Here is a 19,577-nt window from a genome sequence, read left to right as displayed (position 1 = left end):
ATAAATTTTATACTGTATTGATTTCACCCCCTTTCAATAATGTGTTATATGGATTAGATCCTTTGTGTGGCTGAAACATATTCTATTGAACTGTACTTATGCTCAAAAGAAAAGAACTCATTTTGAGTGATTTGTGATTTTTTTGTTCTTTTTTTCTTAATAGACCTTTAGTGAATTTGAGATAGAGCAGCATCAAGAATGTGCTTATGATCACTTGGAAGTTTTTGATGGAGAAACAGAAAAATCACCAATTCTTGGGAGACTCTGTGGCAACAAGATACCCGAGCCCCTACTGGCCACTGGAAATAAAATGTTTGTTCGGTTTGTCTCTGATGCCTCTGTACAAAGAAAAGGCTTTCAAGCCACACATTCTACAGGTCAGTATGTTGGGGTCATACTTTTCTGACAAAGACCAAAGTTTCTCTTCCAGTGAATGGAGTGGATCCTATAACAAGATCATCAATGCAGAAGAAATTTCACTGAAGTTCTGTGTGAAATAAATATCTTTGTAGTTGTTGAATATCTAGAAAGAAACCCAATAATTTGGTCTGATTTGTGTTGCTGTGGTATGACCAAGTAGAATTATCTGAATCTTTGTGAAATGAATTTCATCTTAACTCTAACAGTTTGTTTTATATATTCTATTTAACAGAAATTTATAACTTGCTACTCAAAAATAATGTTTAACCCAATAGATTACCTGATTGGCCTGTTTTTGCATTAATGTAATATTGTACATATCGAATTTGGATACATCTCTGTTTTACAGTGCCTAATTTATTTTTGCATGCAATCTGATCTTTTCCCTAATCCTAATTTACACATTTTGACTGCTCTATATCTTTGAGGGAAAAAAAATATTTAGAAAAGTGTGGGAATTTTTAGGCAAAAATGTAGTTTCTTTCATAATTTGAAGACAAAATAATAATCTCTTCCATAAGTGTTCTTTTATCTAGCAGTTAAAATCAGTTAATGTTGATATTGGCTAAAGTCATTTAGCTTGTAGTGACATCTAGTGGTACTCTCAGTGCATAAACTTTTGAGACACTTCTGGGAGAAATTTAGTTTAGTTGTGAAACAGTTATAATAGTCTACAAATTTGTCCATGAAACAATTTCAGTGCAGTAATTTTTGTCATGGTTTCTTACTGATTGTTCTTGTATTTTCCCCTTGTTTTATAATCAGAATTTTAATTAATCCATTGTCCAATATTATTTTTTACTCTAGCATATTATGAGTTTTGAATTTTTAATGAAGTCTATTTGTGGAAAATGAATATTAATTGTTAGAATATTGATCTGTTTCATTCTAATAATGGTTGGATTCCTCAATAGTACAAGTTGGTTATGTCATGTGATTTATATAAGTCATTTTGCATAAGGAAAGTATTTCATGAACTAGAAATTTCATAGTAGTGAAGATTTTCCATATATTTGACATTACTCTTTAAATATTTTCCAAGTTCCAAGAACTTACAGGTTCTAAGAATGCAGTGGGAAATATGCTGTCAAAATGACATAGTATTTGTAAAATAATCTCAAGGTTTCTGGTAAAATGTGATGCCTTAATTTTCATGGCCTCTGACATGGACTCGTCCTGCAGTGTTTAATAATCCATTGGTAGATTCTAAGTATAATAGAGATCATGTACTGAAATCTATTGGTATATGAGGTATGTACTTGACATTTTAAACATATGTGTATCTGTTTGTCCATCCATTCATCTATCTACCTGGTTTACATACACTTGACATACATTGTATCCTCAAAAGAGCTATTTGATGTTATCTCTTCACTCTTCAGATGAAGAAATTAAAAATCTGGAGGTTTCATTAATTTGCAAAAATTTCTAAAATGATGTTAAATCTGTACTTTTGCCCAGCCTTATCTTCAAAGTTCATGTATTACAGTGTAGTATATTTTCTCCTAACAGAAATTTTGGGCTAAGAAGAAATTTAATACAAAATGGGAATGTTATTATTTGAAGCAAGTGGTAGAGATTGAATACTTCATTATCTAAATTGTAAACAAATCTTCTGGTGAAATAGATACTTGATTAGGCTGATTTTATTTCCCTGTTGATATCTGTTCAAATACCCATGTGAACCACCTCAATCACATTTTGTTAGGCAAACACATGCCTTGGATGTTGTTTAATCCAGTTCTGTCATCTCAGAAATGAGGATTATGAGACTAAAGCTTAAATGACAATGTAAGAAACAAAATGTAACAGATGGAATTGGAGTCCTGGCTTCTTCCCTTTAACTCACTAGCATTTGCCAAAAGTATAAATGATGACATTTACCTATTTGATTTTTAATTTTTTTCATGTATAAGCTTTAGTCTTGCTTACCTAGTTCTCTTGGAATTTTCTGAGTAGATTTATTTTATACAGCTAGTAGCCATAAAATTCTTATTACTGCTTACTATTTATTTCTTCTCAAAGCTTGTTTTTAATACAAATGTCAAATAGTCCTTCACTAAATGCTTATTTGGCACTTGCTTTGAATAGACCCTGCAAGGTATTTGTTATTTATAGGAAAATAATAGAAATTTGGGGAAATTTATAGGAACATGGTAGACATTTCTGCCTGTAGGCAGTTCATAATCTGATAAGATAAATTGATTTTTCAGAAGTTTTTGAACTTTTGATTTTTGCTTGGTTTCTACTGACAAGACAACATAATTCAATACCACATATATCCACTTTTGCTATATTTATAAAGCATTTTATTCATTATTCACTACTTTTCTAGAATACATGTAACTATTATTGAAGAGTCCCAAAGTATACATTTTAAATTGCTTGAGTGAATTTATATTTCTAATATTAATTTTCTGCACAAGGAAATCTTATAACTATGAATTTTAAAGCCAGTTATTACAAATAGTGTTCTAAGATACTTTATAATAAGTAATATTTCCCAAAACTTTAGGAAATGGACATTATCAGAAAAGTCCTTTCCCGCCACAGTAAATTGGGGGGAAATTCTGAGTACAAATTTATTTTAAGAAGTTAATTAGGGCCTCCCCTGGTGGCGCAGTGGTTGAACCCTGGGCTGAGAAGCTGCCCGCAGCCTCTAAAGCGCCGGTTCCATCCCCGGCCACCAGCAAGGGTCCCACATGGTGCGCAGACCTCTCCTGCCATGCCTGCTGCTCCCCTCAGCAGTGTATTCGTCAGTCTGCCTGTTTTGTTCCCTGCTCTGGCTCTGGTGAATTCTCACCCTTCCGCGCTTTAAAAAAAAAAAAAAAATTAATGGTATTATTCCAGCTTTTTTTTTTTAAGATTTATTTATTTATTTATACAAGCACTGGGTACAGTCAGAAGCGCAGGAGGGTGAGAGAATTCATCAGAGCCAGAGCGGGGAGCAGAACAGGCAAATTGACGAAGACACTGCTGAGTGGGGCAGCGGGCGGCAGGAGAGGTCTGCGCTCCATGTGGGACCCTTGCCTGGCAGCCGGGGAATCGAACCAGAGCTGCAGAGGCTGCGGGCAGACTTGCAAGCCAGCCTTCAACCACTGCCCCACAGAGAGGCCTTATTCCAGCTTTAAATAAACTAACTGAAGGAAACAAATCTTCCAATTAAAAAAAAATGCCCTGTGTATTCTCACAAAAGATATAGCTTATATAATGATATTGTAAGTATGGAGTGGAAAAGTGTTTTTAAGTGGCATTGTCTGCTAGTTAAGACTTGTTTTTTATAGCATAAAACATTACACTTATTTGTCAATGACATTTAAAAATCAAATACTGCATTACTAAACCCCCTAGGAAGGAAATTATTTTTATCTAACTCAATTAAATTAGAATGCCCTCCAAAAGCATTTATAGGTCAAATTGCAGAACCTCTCCGGGAATTTAATACTTTACCAGGAAATAAACAAACATGTCCTTCCAAATTAAAATGAAGGCTCTCCCAGGCTTCTCTCCCCTTGTTACCTTTCTTATTCAAATTCATTTTCCATTTCTCAGAATCTGTAGAGGATGCACTGGCAGCTTGGGGACTATTTTCAAACAATTTATTTAAAAGCAGCATTGCTGCCACGCTAAATGACTGCTTTTATATCTTCCTGGCCTGGTAAATTATTAGGAATATTTGCAGGAAATGTGTTTATTAAAAATATTTTTGAAAGGGACTGTGTTAAATGATATATGGACCATATTTTGAAGAACAGTCATAAGATTTCTTAAGGACACTGCAAGCAATTGTCTTTATGCTGCCTAATATTTTCTGCTCATGAAATTTCTCTCAGGACATACAAAAATCACACCTCTTGTGCATATAATATTCAAATCTTCACTCTTTAAAAATGTATTCTGCAGACTAAATTCTCTTTGTTTTCATAATTGGTATTATTTCATATTTATTAATTTGAGCAGTGATCTCTAGGAATACACTAGAACAGGGCGACTTGCTGAAATATGTTAAGGCACCCTTAAATGGACTTGAATTCGTTTTTGTATTTACCAGTTTCTAGAAGTTTTCAATAAAATCAAATTGTGATTCCTCACTGTCATTTTCAGATTCAAAAAGGCTTTGTGAAATCTCTCTTCCCATATTGTTTGACTTCTTCATTTCCTCCTTGATTTTTGTTCCAAGCTGGGGCTGGCAGAGAATGTCTCTTCTGGATCCTGGTCTTTGTTTTGCTATGTTCTTTCTGCAAAGCAAGCAGGAAAAGCCAGACCCTTCTCATCTCACAGTTCTGTCCTTCAGCCCTTCTGGTTTGTGGAATAAAAGTAAACCCAGCACTGGCAGCTCTTTAAACATTGAAAAGAATACAAATCAGCTATTTAGATGAAACTTTGCAAACAGGTAGAATTTTGAAAAATGTGTAAATGAGGTATGCTGCTTTATATATTTATATATTGAATTCAGGAATATTTTTTACCATGTATTTTCCTGGTCTTCCAAAATATATTTTTCCTTTCTGATAGCAGATTAATAGTGTTTTAAATTGTTTTTCAATTTTTCTGGCTTTGCATTTCATACCTCAGTGGAAGTATAGATAATGGCACTTGGGTATTCTCGTGGAAAATAATAGGACTGATGGTGATAGCTTACACTTACATGACCGCTCTCCATGTGCTGGGCATATTTCAAGCATTTTATTCTTCATCTAGACCCTGTTCACTCTTTGTCTATCCCCCATGATAGGAGTCCTTTATATGATCCTTATTTTAGTAATGAAGTCTAGGACAAAGTCCCATAGCTGATGAAAATCAGAGCTTCTCCTTGGGCTGTGGAGTTCTGTCACAGGGAAAAGACAAAAGTTCTAGATTTACTTGGTGGGCAAGGGAGGATGCTTGGCTAATAGATTCTGGGACTCAAGAGAGGACATCTGGGGCTGATTGGAATCCAGTCTTCAGAAGTGGTTCTAAGCACATGTGTCTCCTCACATGTTTAATTTGTAATAGTGGCACCTATGTCATCAACAGATGGTGCAATATGCCCACCTACCAGAAGGCATTGAGATTCATCACATAACACAGCCTTATAGGGAAGACATTTCATGGTTAAAACCCTGGTTGGAAGTTTTTTATGTTATTCACAGAAAGGTCTCTGAATATGTAACAACAGCAGGGATTTGTTGAGTCTAACTGTATTCTGACACATCTGAATGGGGTTACATCCTGGGGACTCAAACATATTTTGTTATTTAAAATCACCAATCCACAATATATACAAATCTGAGAAATCTAGATAAGAATTTTAGCCAGGGTCTCCCTGCTGGTGCAGCAGGTTGAGTGCAGTGCTGTGAAACTGTCTGTGGCCTCTGCAGTGCAGGTTTGATCCCTGCCGGCTGCAGAGATACCCACATGGCACAGCAGACCTCTCCTGTCTCGCCCGCTGCTCCCCTAAGCAGTTATTTCAGTCAGTCTGCCTGTTCTGTTCTCCACTCTGTCTCTGGTGGATCATTTCATCCTCCCACGCATCTGGCCTATACCCCGGTCCTTGTATGCATGAATAAATTTTAAAAAAATAATTAAAAAAATTTAGCTACCTAATAAGTCATCGTCACAGGTTTCACCAAGGACTCTGGCCTCAGACCTGACAGTATTGCAGTTGGGTTTTGACAGCCAGTGTTGTAATTTCTGTCCAGATCTCTCCATATTTGATTTTTATTTTTGTCCTTTTCCCAGGTCATCTCAGTTTTCCTAGATTTAGCACTGAAATTACTGCTTCCCAGGAATTCCTCAGATATTCACGGAGACAGAATCTCTCTACTTTCCCCTAATGCTTGTAATAGCTGTTACTTTCCCCTCCCACACTCCCAGGAATATGTTTGCTTCTATACTGGTGGGAGGGAGCATTGTCAACTAATTCTTCCCCTATTTCATCTCTAGTTACTATAAATTTTTGGGATTCTGAATTCAAAGCATTGCTGAGAAAAAGTTTTTGAAAACTGATAGATTTTTATGCATATTTATTTCCTTGCTGTAGTCACCTCTAGTGACAAAAGAAATAACTGGTGAAATATATACACATATTTCTCTGAAAAAGAAGCTAAACAAAGGTCATTATTTTTTATTTTGTGCAAACACAAAATATAAGCAAATGGGTACTAGAACTACAAAGGTAACTAATTAATAATGTATGTATGGTTTCCCCAATCAAATTAGTTAAATATTTCTACTTAAGTAAATTAATGCTGTTATTCACAGTGTCTCATTATGAGAAACACATCTGAGGATGGTCAGAAATACACAGCTAGAGAATAATTGTCCTACTCTGAAACTGAAGTTGGACCTCTTAAAGCTTATTGAACTTACTTTCATATTTTCTTCCCTGGGCAGAGTGTGGTGGCCGGCTGAAGGCTGAACCAAAACCCAGAGACCTGTACTCACATGCTCAGTTTGGTGACAACAACTACCCAGGACAGGTCGACTGTGAATGGCTGCTGGTGTCGGAACGGGGCTCTCGGCTCGAGTTGTCCTTTCAGATATTTGAAGTGGAGGAAGAAGCTGACTGTGGCTATGACTACGTTGAGCTCTTTGATGGTCTCGATTCAACGGCAGTGGCGCTTGGTCGATTCTGTGGATCAGGGGTAAATACCATTTCAACAGCAACATGATAAAAAGGCTATTGATTCACAATGCATATATGTGCAACACATATAAATAGGCAGTGTTTTGTAAAAGAAAGTTGCATAGTGTTATTAATGGCTTGGTAAATTACAGCATGCCTCTTTATCCCCTTGCCAGGTCACCATCTCTACTGCATTTGGTCAATAATCAAATGAGACAGATTAATTCAGTAAAGTTTCTTGCTATGTCTACATTCTAACATTTTTACTCACATTTTAAAAAAGTTTTATTTATTTATGAATACAAGAACTGGAGTGAAGGCCAGAGTGTGGAGCGGTGAGAGAATTCACCAGAGACAGAGTGGGGAACAGAACAGGCAGATCAACTGAAATACACTGCTGAGGGGAGTAGTGGACAAGACAGGAGAGGTCTGCTGCACCATGTGGGTTAGCTTCCTGGCTGGGGATCGAACTCATGTGCAGAGGCTGGTGATGGCTTGATAGCACTGAGACTTTAACCTCTAGGCCACCAGGGAGGCCCATTATTCACATTTTATTGTGCAATCTATATTTAAATATTTAGTAATCTAATAACAACATTCTTTGGAGAATTTTGTCACCTTCCTAAATTAAAATATAGAAGAAAATGTATATGCACACCTTTCAAATTGACTTTTCCTTCTTAACAAATATATTTTTGGTAAGAGTGGAAGGATCCACCACTGTAGTGTGGGCTCAGTACTGCTGGAACATGGTTCATGCAGGGTACAGAGTACCAGCACAGGTCAGAGGGTGTCACTGTAAGAAATAAGAAATAGAAACTTTTAAGGTTTCTCAATGCCTTTTTTCACTGAGTGAACATCCAGTGGTCTTCTGAAGACACATTTTGTTTTGAAGACATTCCCAACTTTTGGAATGCCTACTGCTTATATAATTGCTTATATAATACTAGGAAACTCCTGTCCAAATAGCAACTAAAATGAAACCAAAAAAGCTTTTTGGTACTTAGGTTATTAAAACAAGAAAAAATAGATGGTTTGGATTCTGGAGGTGGCTCTGTTTCAGAACAGCTTCTGAAACTATTTAATTTAAGGTCTCTTCATCTTCTCTGGACTTTATTTACTTGTAAATCAAATGAGATTGGCTTAAAAAATTGGAAAAAAGTACCATATTCTAGAACTTGGAAACAGATTCAATTGTGCGTCAGGTCCAGCTGTATCCCTGAGTCCATGTCATCTTCAGTGCATCCTTTGCTTCTCTGAAACTCAAGTTTTCTCATCTTTCAAATGAAGGAGTACTCATATCTACTCAGTAAAGTTGTTGGGAGGGTTAAGTTGTATTCCAAAGAAAAATATTATCAAACAGGAACTACACTTAAGAAAAAAATGATACATCCTATTATTTATTTATTTCCTTGTTGTTGATTTTTCTCCAGCCACCAGAAGAGCTCTATTCCATAGGAGATGCAGTATTAATTCATTTTCACACTGATGACACAATCAACAAGAAAGGATTTCATATAAGATACAAAAGCATCAGATATCCAGATACCATGCATACCAAAAAATAACACCAAAACCTCCAACAGAACATAAAGGAATGTGCATAATGGAGAGAAGACATATATTTTTTAAACTGAAGAATATTAGCACACATGTTTTATATAATGAGTTTGAGCAGAAGAAAACAGTAAGACCAGAATTATCTCTGTACTAAAAGAGAAGCTTCCAGCTAGCCCTGATCAGCATCACCAGGATATCTGAACTCCATATTTGACGGTATCTAAAGCTGGAGAAAGGCCATCACATCTCCAAAGAAGACTCCACAACTTTTGCTGACAGCTTAACATAGATGCCTTGCAATGTGGACAGGATCTATGACCCTGTAGAAAGTTCCTTTGGACAATTTTTCAAGATTTGAGGAAAATAAAATGATCTTGCAGGTCATAAACTGGAAAGCCCTCTTCTTATATCTTAGGATAATTGCTTTGGCTTTGTATCTTGGATACACTGTAAATCAGATGCACAGAAGATGTCGTGAAATGGGAGTCTTTTGAAAGTGGTGTGTGCTTTAAATGTGGGTATGTCTGGTGTTTGGAAACTGGAATAGTTCAGCTTCATTATTTTCGTTAGCAGGCCAGATTAACCTCTTTGAAACACCAATGATCTTGAGACCACTTCATTTTATCAACATTTTGACATGTTTGAATTGTCAGTAGTGTCAATGACTGTAGTGTAACTCAATGTCATTTATTTAAGTGCTGGAAAACTCCCCATTGATTGGAAAACCCAGTTCTTTCTTAGGAAGTTCTCCCTTTTCACACCAAATCTGAGAAGTCTTGTGAGGAACTGATGAGAAAACAGATGTGAACAGGATTCTTTTAAGTGACTGCCTGGATGGCTCATACTCACGTCACCACTGCTGCTATTGTCTTTCTTTTTTTTTGTTGTTCTGTTGTTATTGTTCATGTTGTCATGGTTAATGTTGTATTTAAAAAAAATGAAATTAAGTGGAAGTAGGCCTTGTAAGAATTGAAAGATCTCTTTATTTCTCTTCCTGTGATCCACTTAAAAAAATGCAGTATTGGAGAAATGGATTTGTTTCTGAAAGACTTTCTATGGTGCTATTCCATAAACCTTTTTTTTTAAACAAAGTTTTTGAACTTTGAGCCAAACACCTGTAGACTATGAATGTCTTCCCTATATCTGGCTGGTGGTATTTGAAGACTAAAGACTTGCTAAGGGTATCAAGGGTATATCATTACAAGGGTAGCACTTGTCCTGTGGAACAACTACTTACAATGCCTTAGAATTCTTGCACATGAACAAACAGATCCTCCTAGGAACACCTTTTGAAATGCTGAACATAATAGTGTATGTTAATTCACAGCTCTATAAGGAAACTCCATTTCTGTCTTTGAGAACAATGTGTATAAATATGGTAATCCGCTTTTATTGTAGAAAATGAATTTTCTGCTTTACAGTCATGTGTGCTTTTAATATTACTGTATATATATATTATATATATATATATATATGTGAGATTGTCTGAAGTGAAGAGAGTGAGTGAAGCTACAGGAAGGTGAAAAGTAGGAGGTGGTGGAAAAGTTAAAATTTATGTGCCAAGTTCTACTAGAATCCTGTTTGAAGTAGCACCTTTCTTAGAAGGTTTCATGGACAAATAATGGGAACTTCTAATTACTACCAATCCACTTTAAAAAGGTTCTTTCCTTTAGAGAAACTCTTTTTTTATTTTTTGATGTTGGTGGAGACTGCTGTATGTAGTTCTGTTTCTATTACCTGTCCATGAACATTCAACATTTAATAAAATTGGGGATTTTTCTTCATTTTTACATTAAACTATACACACAGATGTAGCTTTTTGTTAATATATATATATTTTTTGGTCATTGTTGCCCTGAAAACTCTTTCTCACATATGAATTTAAAATGTAAATACATTTTTAAAACCAATCTTCTCATCTTATGGAATGTTACTTTGGAAATGTATAATGATTGCTTGTAATATCATGAGCTTTTGAGTGCAGCTGATTTATTCCAATAACTTCTGTATTTTTACGCTACTGTTAAATTAGCTAGAACATCAGGAGTAGGATAGAGGAGGCAAAAAAATATATAACCACGGGTGTTCTATTATTATGCCTTGCCCTTTACCTAGTGCAGGCATTTGGTCTTTTAAAACATAGTATGTGTCCTCTGAGGATTGCGGTGAGATGAGGCTCCCATGTGTGGGCTGGCAACTAAGGCTCAAAGAAGGATATATATATATATATATATACATATATATATATATATATACATTCCCAGGGTCCCTGGGTAAAGTTAGAGGTTGAGACCCAACTTGTCTCGTAGCAAAATCTGCACTTGTTCTACCAAATGTAATCAAATAAATCTTGATATAAATACTAGATATTTTTTTATAATGAAACTTTTCCACAAAAAGTAAATTTTAAGGATGAATCACAGTTAAAGGTTCAAGATGTACCTCTTGTCCTTTCTGGAACAGGATGAACATTTGAATACCAAGTGTAGATAGATTTAGGAACCACCGTTAGTCCTAGGAACTTCGAAACAAAAACTACTCCATAGTTTGGAGTTAGAAACCATGAGCCTCTGGTTCAAGTAAATATGTTAAATTATTTTATCTGGTATGGTAGGGGGAATGCAATGTTCTACTTTAGAAATATTCTGGTTATTCCGGTTGATGTCTTTTTAGGCTGTGTTCAACACAACTGAGAAAAAAAGTAAAGAAGTATTTAGAAGACATATAGCGTACTGTTATTATTCTAGGTCTTCAATGTGAACATGAATTTTTATTGTGTCCTATGCAGGTATCAGTTTACTGCATATTATTTTTATATCAACTCAACTCTGGCTTAAATATGTTGTTAAATGCAAATGCAGATAGCCACATTATAATTTTAATCATTGCTACTATTCTAGGTATTTTATTAAATTAATTTTGTAAATTATTTTGGACCCTTATGTTAGTATATTGTGTTCTCTATTTCTGAAGTTCTAACTCCTATACAATTCTTGCTAATATGCACAGAAAAAAACCTGCTCCCACCTAATATGATTTTATTAAATTATTTTTAAAAGTCAATTTTGAATATCTAGTTTATTTAGGAAATCATGGCTTAATTGTGCAAAACATCACTTTTAAAGAAAAAGCAATTATCTTTTCAAAATCCCAAAATGTTCCCTACCTGAATTGTTTGGATTTTTATTATCTAGGGCTGATTTTAATATTTAACAATATCAGAACCAAATTCTGTACAATTTTGTTTTTAAATATCCTCATCTCTTTTATTTGGTTTTAGTTATTATTGTATTTTTCATGATAAACATCAATTATGAAATTTTATTCTTCCATATAAAAAAATCTCTAAAAGCATCTACTATTATTTTTCACAGGGCTAAAGGTAATTAAAAGAATTAAATTGCATACTTATATTTAGTAAACTATAGCCATATATGTATTAAAAATAACTTTTACTTAAAGCATTTATCAAAATGTTTGGAAATTATATTGGGAATAAGACTTACTTTTTTGGAACAACTTTGATGTCACTTGTTAAACCTGGCATGGGAGGAAAAAAGCAGAAAATTTAATCATCTAAAGAATTATAACTTGAATTGCAGCTATGTCTTTTATTTTATAGGGCAAAAATTACATGTGTTTATAAAAAAAATGCTATTTTGTGAATGAATTCGACTTTTTAATCGAATTCAACTTCTCACTTTGGAAGAGCTGTGAGTCAAAATATATTTGGTTGAGTCAGCTGAAGGGGGTTATCCAGGAAGCCAGTTTAATAAGTGTAGATAAAATAACCTGTCAGGTATGTTTTTTCTCTCTTTGCTGCGAGGGTGGAAGTGTTGAGTAAATAATGAATTTCTTTGTGTTCTTAGTAACTTCACCAATCCTGTTTACTCTGTTCTGTCTACCTATATTTTGCCCAACCCTGGAGATTTTATAGCATACTTACATCTGAAATAAAAATAGCAACTAAGGTTATTCAAATTGATTTGCAATAGTGCTCGCTTCGGCAGCACATATACAAATTGATTTGCAATAACTTGAACATGTGTTTATTGCTGCAGAGTACTTTACAAATTCCATTTTAAAAACAGACCCAATAGTGCTTTTACTGTTAAGTAATCTAGTTATATTAGTCATAATATTTAACTGCACAACAAATCAAAGCACTGACAGATTTTCTATCTGTCAAAAGCCCTATTAGGAAATTTTAAAAGAGTAATGATAGAAATTTAGTTAATAATTTTCTTTTTCTTTGTTTGTACTTAACTTTTTTTTTTCAGAATAGAACTTCCCATTTCCTTTGTTTTTTACACCATTGTCCATTTTTAAACAATGTTTGCTTCCCTGCCCCCTCAGGTGTTTTCAATCAAAATATGAGTCCCTCCTGATATTCCAAAGTCAGAACCAGTGACTCATGAATAAGATGCCAGACTGTGAAAATAGTAGTAACAGAGTTGAGGTGGGAAGGCAGGGAAGGAGATGTTTAAGAATGACCATTGCAATTATTTAAACAGGAAAACTGCCCAGAAAGGACAAATATATTGAAAGGATTATAGATAATGAGGCTTAAGTATGCAAACCTATTCTAGAAGAGTATTAATGGATATTCCTTAGAGGGCTATATTAGAAATTAATGTAAATTGTAGGAAAATTTTCCACAGAGATATACTGAATTTGTTCAAGTCCCTTTTACATCACAAAATGTCAACTAGTTGTGTTTGAATTTCTTGGGAACTTAAGTAGTTTTGCTGTTTCCAAACCAAAAATACAAAGTAAAACCATGTAATTCATTCCATTTTTTAAAAATTCAGTGATTCTGTTTATTCATTTAATAAATATTTGCTTAATATCTAATAATATGCAAACTACTCTGCTAAGTACAAGGAATTTAGTGAGAGGTGAAAAAAATGAAAAAAAAAAACACGCCATAATCTTTGATCTCATGAAGGTTAAATTCTAGTTGGAGAGATAAACATTAACTTCACTTATCAGTTACTTATATTTTCAATTTATAAATGAAAGGTATTATCAAAATGGGCAATGGCAGTGGAATAACAGAGAAAAATTCTGACATTTATTCAGAACTAAACAATGTCATGTATTAAAAAATGCTGCCTAATGTCAGCACCTGGAGTGCTTAACGGATGCTAGTCTTACTATGATACATTAATACACTGTAATTCCATAATCACTTATTTCTGACCTAACTACAGAAAAGGGAATTTTGTAATTGCAGTGTGATTTCTGGGACAGTGAAACACCTCAATGGCTAACCATTTGCTTCCCTCTCCAAGCCAATAAGCCATTTTGAAGTATTGGTCAAGTCCTGGGGTACCCAACCCTCTTAAGATCAGACTCTAAAAAAGCACTCAGGGACATATACTTGCCACCCAAGTAACATATTATCACCAGAGACAATGTTCATAAAACATGATGTCACACACACAAAAAAGACAGTGGTTAGGTAAGAGTAATCCAGAATAACAAGTGGCAGGATTAGGCTCTAGAACTTTGGATACCGTGATTACAACATGTAAAGTACAATGATAAAGAGAAAATATGTGAAAATGATATAGGTGCTAACAAAGTATTGAGTAGATTTTTTTAATTGAATCTAGAAATATAGTAATTATTAAATATTCAAATTAGATACAGCTGACAATTTATGAGTTGAGAGATACTAGGATTCACATGCACATAGAAGGGAGAGGTAAAGAGATTGAAAGATAAATTTAAGAGACATGTGGAATGGCATGCCCACAGCTAATATCATACCTAATGGAAAAAAAAAACTGGAAGTTTTCCTTTAAGATCAGGAATAAGACAAGGATGTCCTCTAGTTCCACTTTTATTCAAATATAGCTTTGGAAGTTCTAGCCAGAATAAAAAGAGATAAAAGGCATCCAAATCAGAAAAGAAGAAGTAAAATTGTCCCTATTTACAGATAATATTATTTTATGTAAAAATTCTAAAGACTACAATAAAAACTGTTAGAACTAATAAATGATTTCAGTAAATTTATGGTACTAATTTATGCAATTAGTATACAAAATCAATTTGATTTCTATACACAAACAAAGAGCTTTCAGAAAGAGAAATTAAGAAAATGCTATGTGCAATTGCATAAAAAACAACGAAAATACCTAGAACTAAATCTAACCAAAGAGGTGAAAGATATGTACGCTGAGAATGTTAAGCCACTGATGAGAGAAACTGAAGAGGAAATAAATAAGAGGAAAGACTTTTGTGCTCATGATTTGAAAGACTGAATAAAATGTCTGTACTTCTCAAAGCAATATGTAGAATTCAAAAACTAAAATTCAAAATTCACAAAAATAAGGAGACTATTTAAAAAAAGAAAATAATTCTCTTTTGAAGGGCCAAACATTCAGCAGGAAAAATATCTCTTAGAGGTGAACCAACACCCTATTATCTGCTTTCCTACTAGGAATTAGCTCATTCTCGACCAGGGTGAGGAGCTGTGAATCCATGTAAACTGACTGTCACTCTTTGCCAAAATACATTTGAAAGTAAATTCTTGAACTGCTAATTCAAACAAATATCTATTTCCAGAACAATGACTATAGGAAAGTTGGAAATTTTGAAAAATCATTTTTTGAGACGGTCACAAGAAATTCATAATTTAAAATCACTACAGTATGTTAGCAGAGAACGTAAACAATGTTGTTACTAAGAACAAAATAAGAATAGTGACAGAAAAATCAGACCACTGCCAGAAGATGATTATCAATACACACAGTTAACGGTTTTTTAGTCGATCCATTGGCAATATATGAGATATTGACAATTCAAATCTAGAAGTGAGGATGCATTTGAATTAGTTTTAGATTTAGCTTTTTCACAAAGTATTGTCCTAACTTCAAGGACAGAGCATCATGAAACATAATTCTGTAGATACTTTTTTCTGCATGTTTTTCTGCCCCTTTGAATTTGAATGAAAGCAAGATTAAACTTAATGGAATATGAAGAAGGTGTTTCAAATATCAGATGTTACAAAACATTCCTGTTAGCATGTTCTCTGTGAAGACTAAGATAATCATTTATGCCATGATTTCCTTCAAGTAATTTTGAGGAGAGAAGCAAAATAAATGAAATTAGAACTATATTAAGGTTTAGCCATAAAGATTTCATTATAAGATAATGTGTTTTTGAAAGTGCTACAGGAGAGATTTAGAAATTATACTGAGTTTCCTTCTCTGTGTGCCACCAAATATTTGTCATGATAATTGCATTTATCTTATACTGAATTAATCTTCCTGTGCAACGTTTTGAGATTCTTGAAAGGAAGCAATAGATTTTATTCATTGGTGCATATTTTACCTTGTACTTACAAGAACTGCATGATAAAAGGACTCCGATACATATTGGTTGCATAGAATTGGAAGGGGAACTGAATTAAATTGAATTACTTGATGATTAAAATTATTCAGAATATGAATATTTGTCATTTTAAGATTTAGAACACTTTTTAGGTAACACTAACATGAAATAACAATGTAACTAATACAGGAATGGGTTTGCCATTTTTAATAATGGACAAGAAGATACTATATTTTAAAATATTTAGGTTAGTTACTTTACACAAATGTGAGAACACTTTTGTAAAATAAAGAGACATTTACCTCTATTTCTATTTTTTTTTTTAAGTTAGAAAGGGGTATATTTGGGTAGGATCCTAAGTTGTTTATATAGCAATGTTAATAAATTTGACTTTCAGTGAAAATTAGGAAAATTTATATTTCTGTTTTTTTAAGTAAATATTTGTCTTCCTCTAAGCTGTGAGTGAAGAGGTTTTTTTATTAAATCCCTTTCAGCCCTTAAAAAGGGCTAACTTACAACCTGTATTAATGAATGCAAAAGGTTAGCTTTAGAAAGAAGAATGAAACTACATTTCTACATATATTATCTCCATTTAAGTTTTTCTCAAAAAAAAAAAAGTTACTTTTTGTCCTTTAATATCCATGGCAGAAATGGATAAGGAACTCAGTGTAAACCTTTGAAGAGTTAGGGAATTTGGAATGAACAGATAATCCCTTCCTATTCTCATTTAACCTTCAGGAAGCCTGAAACTCCCTTGTTATCAATTTTAAAACTATACCTACCCACCTATATAGACTTTTATTCAATTAATTCTCAATATTGGGAGTAACAGCTCAAAATGAAGGGGAAAAACTCAAGAACAGAGAGTGTTCAGAGTTACAGAACTATAACAGAACAAAAGGAAGCAATCAATACAACTTCTGTGACAAACAAGTTTTACGAAATTAATCAAATGAACTCTGTATTAGAGGATCACATAGAGATGACCACATACAAATTATCATGGACATTTTAATTGATAATGGATAAAACACACAATTGATATGCTACCTGCTTTTTATAAGGTACATGTTCAAGCATGAGTTTGGGCTCATTGCAGGAAGTAGAAATTGTTGGATTTTAATTAGAGAGTTAATGTAATTTGGAGAAAAGGTGGAGAGGTGGTTTCCTGATGTGATGCCCATATTAGCTTCCTGAACATCAAAAAATGACCTTCCATAAATGCTTCCAGTGCTGTAATCCGGAAGTTAGAAAATCAGGAGACTGATGTTGAACTTTCGAGATCAAGAGCACGTTGAATAAATTAAGGCTGTTGCATATATAAAAGAATTTCCTATTAAGCTTATTTTGTATCATGTTTTGAAACACTTCTTTCAGTTGTGATTATCTGTGTCTTTAATATAAATTTTAAGAGTTGATTTAAAATAACATGATGTGGATATATTAGTTTGTACTATTACATGAATTGGTTGTTAGGTGATAATGTAAACTCCCATCCTTATAGGAACTAAAAATTCCATATATATATATATATATATATATATATATATATATGCTCAGTTCACAGCATTTCACTTTGTTCCAGATCTGAATATCCAACTGCCAATTAAGTATTTCAAAAACACTTCAAACTCTATGTCTAAACCAAAGTCAAGATTCAATGTACTCTGCTTTCTTAATGATGTAATTTCCCTTTTGAGTTGTGTAAACCCAGGTGTAATACAAATTTTGCTCCTACTTTGCATTCCTTATCTAATTTAACATCAAGAACTGTCAACATAGCCTCCAAAATCTCAATCTGTCTGCTTCTCTCCATCTCCATTCCTATAATCTAGCCATTGCCATGTCTCCCCTGCAATTGCTCGATATGTGCCAGCATTCTAAGATCTACACCTATATTAACTTATTTAACTCATATTAACTTATACTGTGCTATAAGACCAGTAGTAGAATTATCCTGATTCCACCTATGAAGTAAAGGGAAGAGCTGGAATATAAACTATGTCTATCAGGTTCTTGAATATGTCTGTACATTCAACATTATAGAATCTGAACTCTTGTTCTTGAATCCTATAAAAAAATGGATTGTGAATGTTTAACAGAAGTTTTCTTGAGTTTACAATTCAATCTTGCAAAATGGAAAGTAATTCTTTTTCATATTGGCATTCTTTGAATTATGACACTGAGCACTGGAGACTCTATCATTGAAATCTTAACTTACTAAAAGTCTTTCTATTGGGAATTAAGATAATGTGATCCAGACTTCTTTCCCTCTAAGAGCTGACATTTGGCTTACCACAAGAAAACAGTTTGGAGAAACTTGAGAAATAAAGATTTCACATGCTCTTAGACTGTGCCTGTCCTATATCAGCGTTCTCAAGTAAGCTTCAGGGAAGTGCTGCATCAGTCTATTTACAGTGGGATCCTCTGACAAGTGCCTGAGGTGCAGCTCTTTTATCCCAGTTGATTCTAGAGGTATCCTATCCATGTGATTTAAATTCCAGATGTACAGGAGGCTGACCTGACATCCTGTTTTGAAAACTGAGGAGACTGACTTGCATTACCTTCCAATGTCCACCTCTAATTGACACAGCGATAGACTCCATGACAGTCTGCAGATTTATTTAATTGAACTCTTTATTTGAAAGTGACTTTCTTTTCCTAGGTTATGTTCTACATTCAGATATGATGGATGAGTTTGAAATCAAATTTTCTATAGTTGGGTTGACACCATACCTAAAGATACTGAAACTTCAATTACAAGTTTCACAGCAGAAACATTTTATTCTTTCTCTCCAGAATAAAGTATTTTGAAAACATGAGCAATTTATACTTTCTTTGCTGATGCTATGTTTTCATCCACTACTGAATGCTGTTGAGTAGTTGAGCCTGACACCTGCCTTTTTTGACAGTTCCTGAGTTGAGAGACTAGCTTTTAACAATATTGATTGTTTTCTACCCCTCACCAACAAGGTCTGCTAAATAATGCAGCAGCTCTCAGTACCTTTTCCTACTGTCAGATGTCACAATTTCCGGTAGCCATTTTCCAGGTAGCTGGGCTCGTAGTCTATTACATTCTGTAGCAGCTTCTAGGTTACTAAGTCTCTCTCTAAGTGAAAGTTTCTATATAGCTCATAGGACGTGGCAAAACCTTGGTGAGCTCTGCAGTCATTCATGCAAAACCTATGAAGAACTAAAGGAAGTCCACATTTCTCTGTCTCTTTAGAAATTAGATGTTGTTGACCCCAAACACACTGATATCCAGTTCAGAATAAAATTTTATCCCCCTGCAGTGAAATTTATGAATGTGAATGTTCAACTTAACAATCACTCTTGTTTCTTCATAGGCAGAATTCTCAGTTATTACAGCATTCATAAGATCCTAGGTGATTCTCAAAAAAAGTTATATAGGGCCTCCCCGGTGGCGCAGCGGTTGAGCACTGGGTTGCGAGGCTGCCCGCAGCCTCTGCAGTGTCGGTTCGACCCCAGGCTGCCCCCCGGCCACCGGAGGAGGGTCCCACATGGCATGCAGACCTCTCCTGCCACCCGCTGCTCCCCTCAGCAGTGTACTTTGGTCCTTCTGCCTGCTCTGCTCCCTGCTCTGGCTCTGGTGAATTCTCTCACCCTCCTGTGCTTCTGACTATACCCA

At 34.4% G+C, this 19,577-nt stretch overlaps 1 protein-coding gene across 1 annotated transcript in view; it reads left to right on the top strand.

Annotated features, from left to right (window-relative positions):
* TLL1 (tolloid like 1) overlaps window positions 1-8,595 on the top strand; it is a gene marked incomplete at both ends in the record, with an annotated part of 170,903 nt that extends 162,308 nt beyond the window's left edge. The window contains 3 exon segments of the mRNA XM_084232314.1: window positions 164-377; window positions 6,796-7,046; window positions 8,461-8,595. Coding sequence (XP_084088440.1) covers window positions 164-377; window positions 6,796-7,046; window positions 8,461-8,595 — 600 coding nt within the window.
* Window positions 8,596-19,577: the final 10,982 nt, after the last annotated feature.

Source organism: Talpa europaea (genome assembly GCF_964194135.1).
Source record: "Talpa europaea genome assembly, chromosome: 4".
In the NCBI taxonomy this organism is placed as follows: domain Eukaryota; kingdom Metazoa; phylum Chordata; class Mammalia; order Eulipotyphla; family Talpidae; genus Talpa; species Talpa europaea.
The sequence above is the reverse complement of the archived record's forward strand: the minus strand, read 5'-3'. Positions and strand labels throughout refer to the sequence as shown.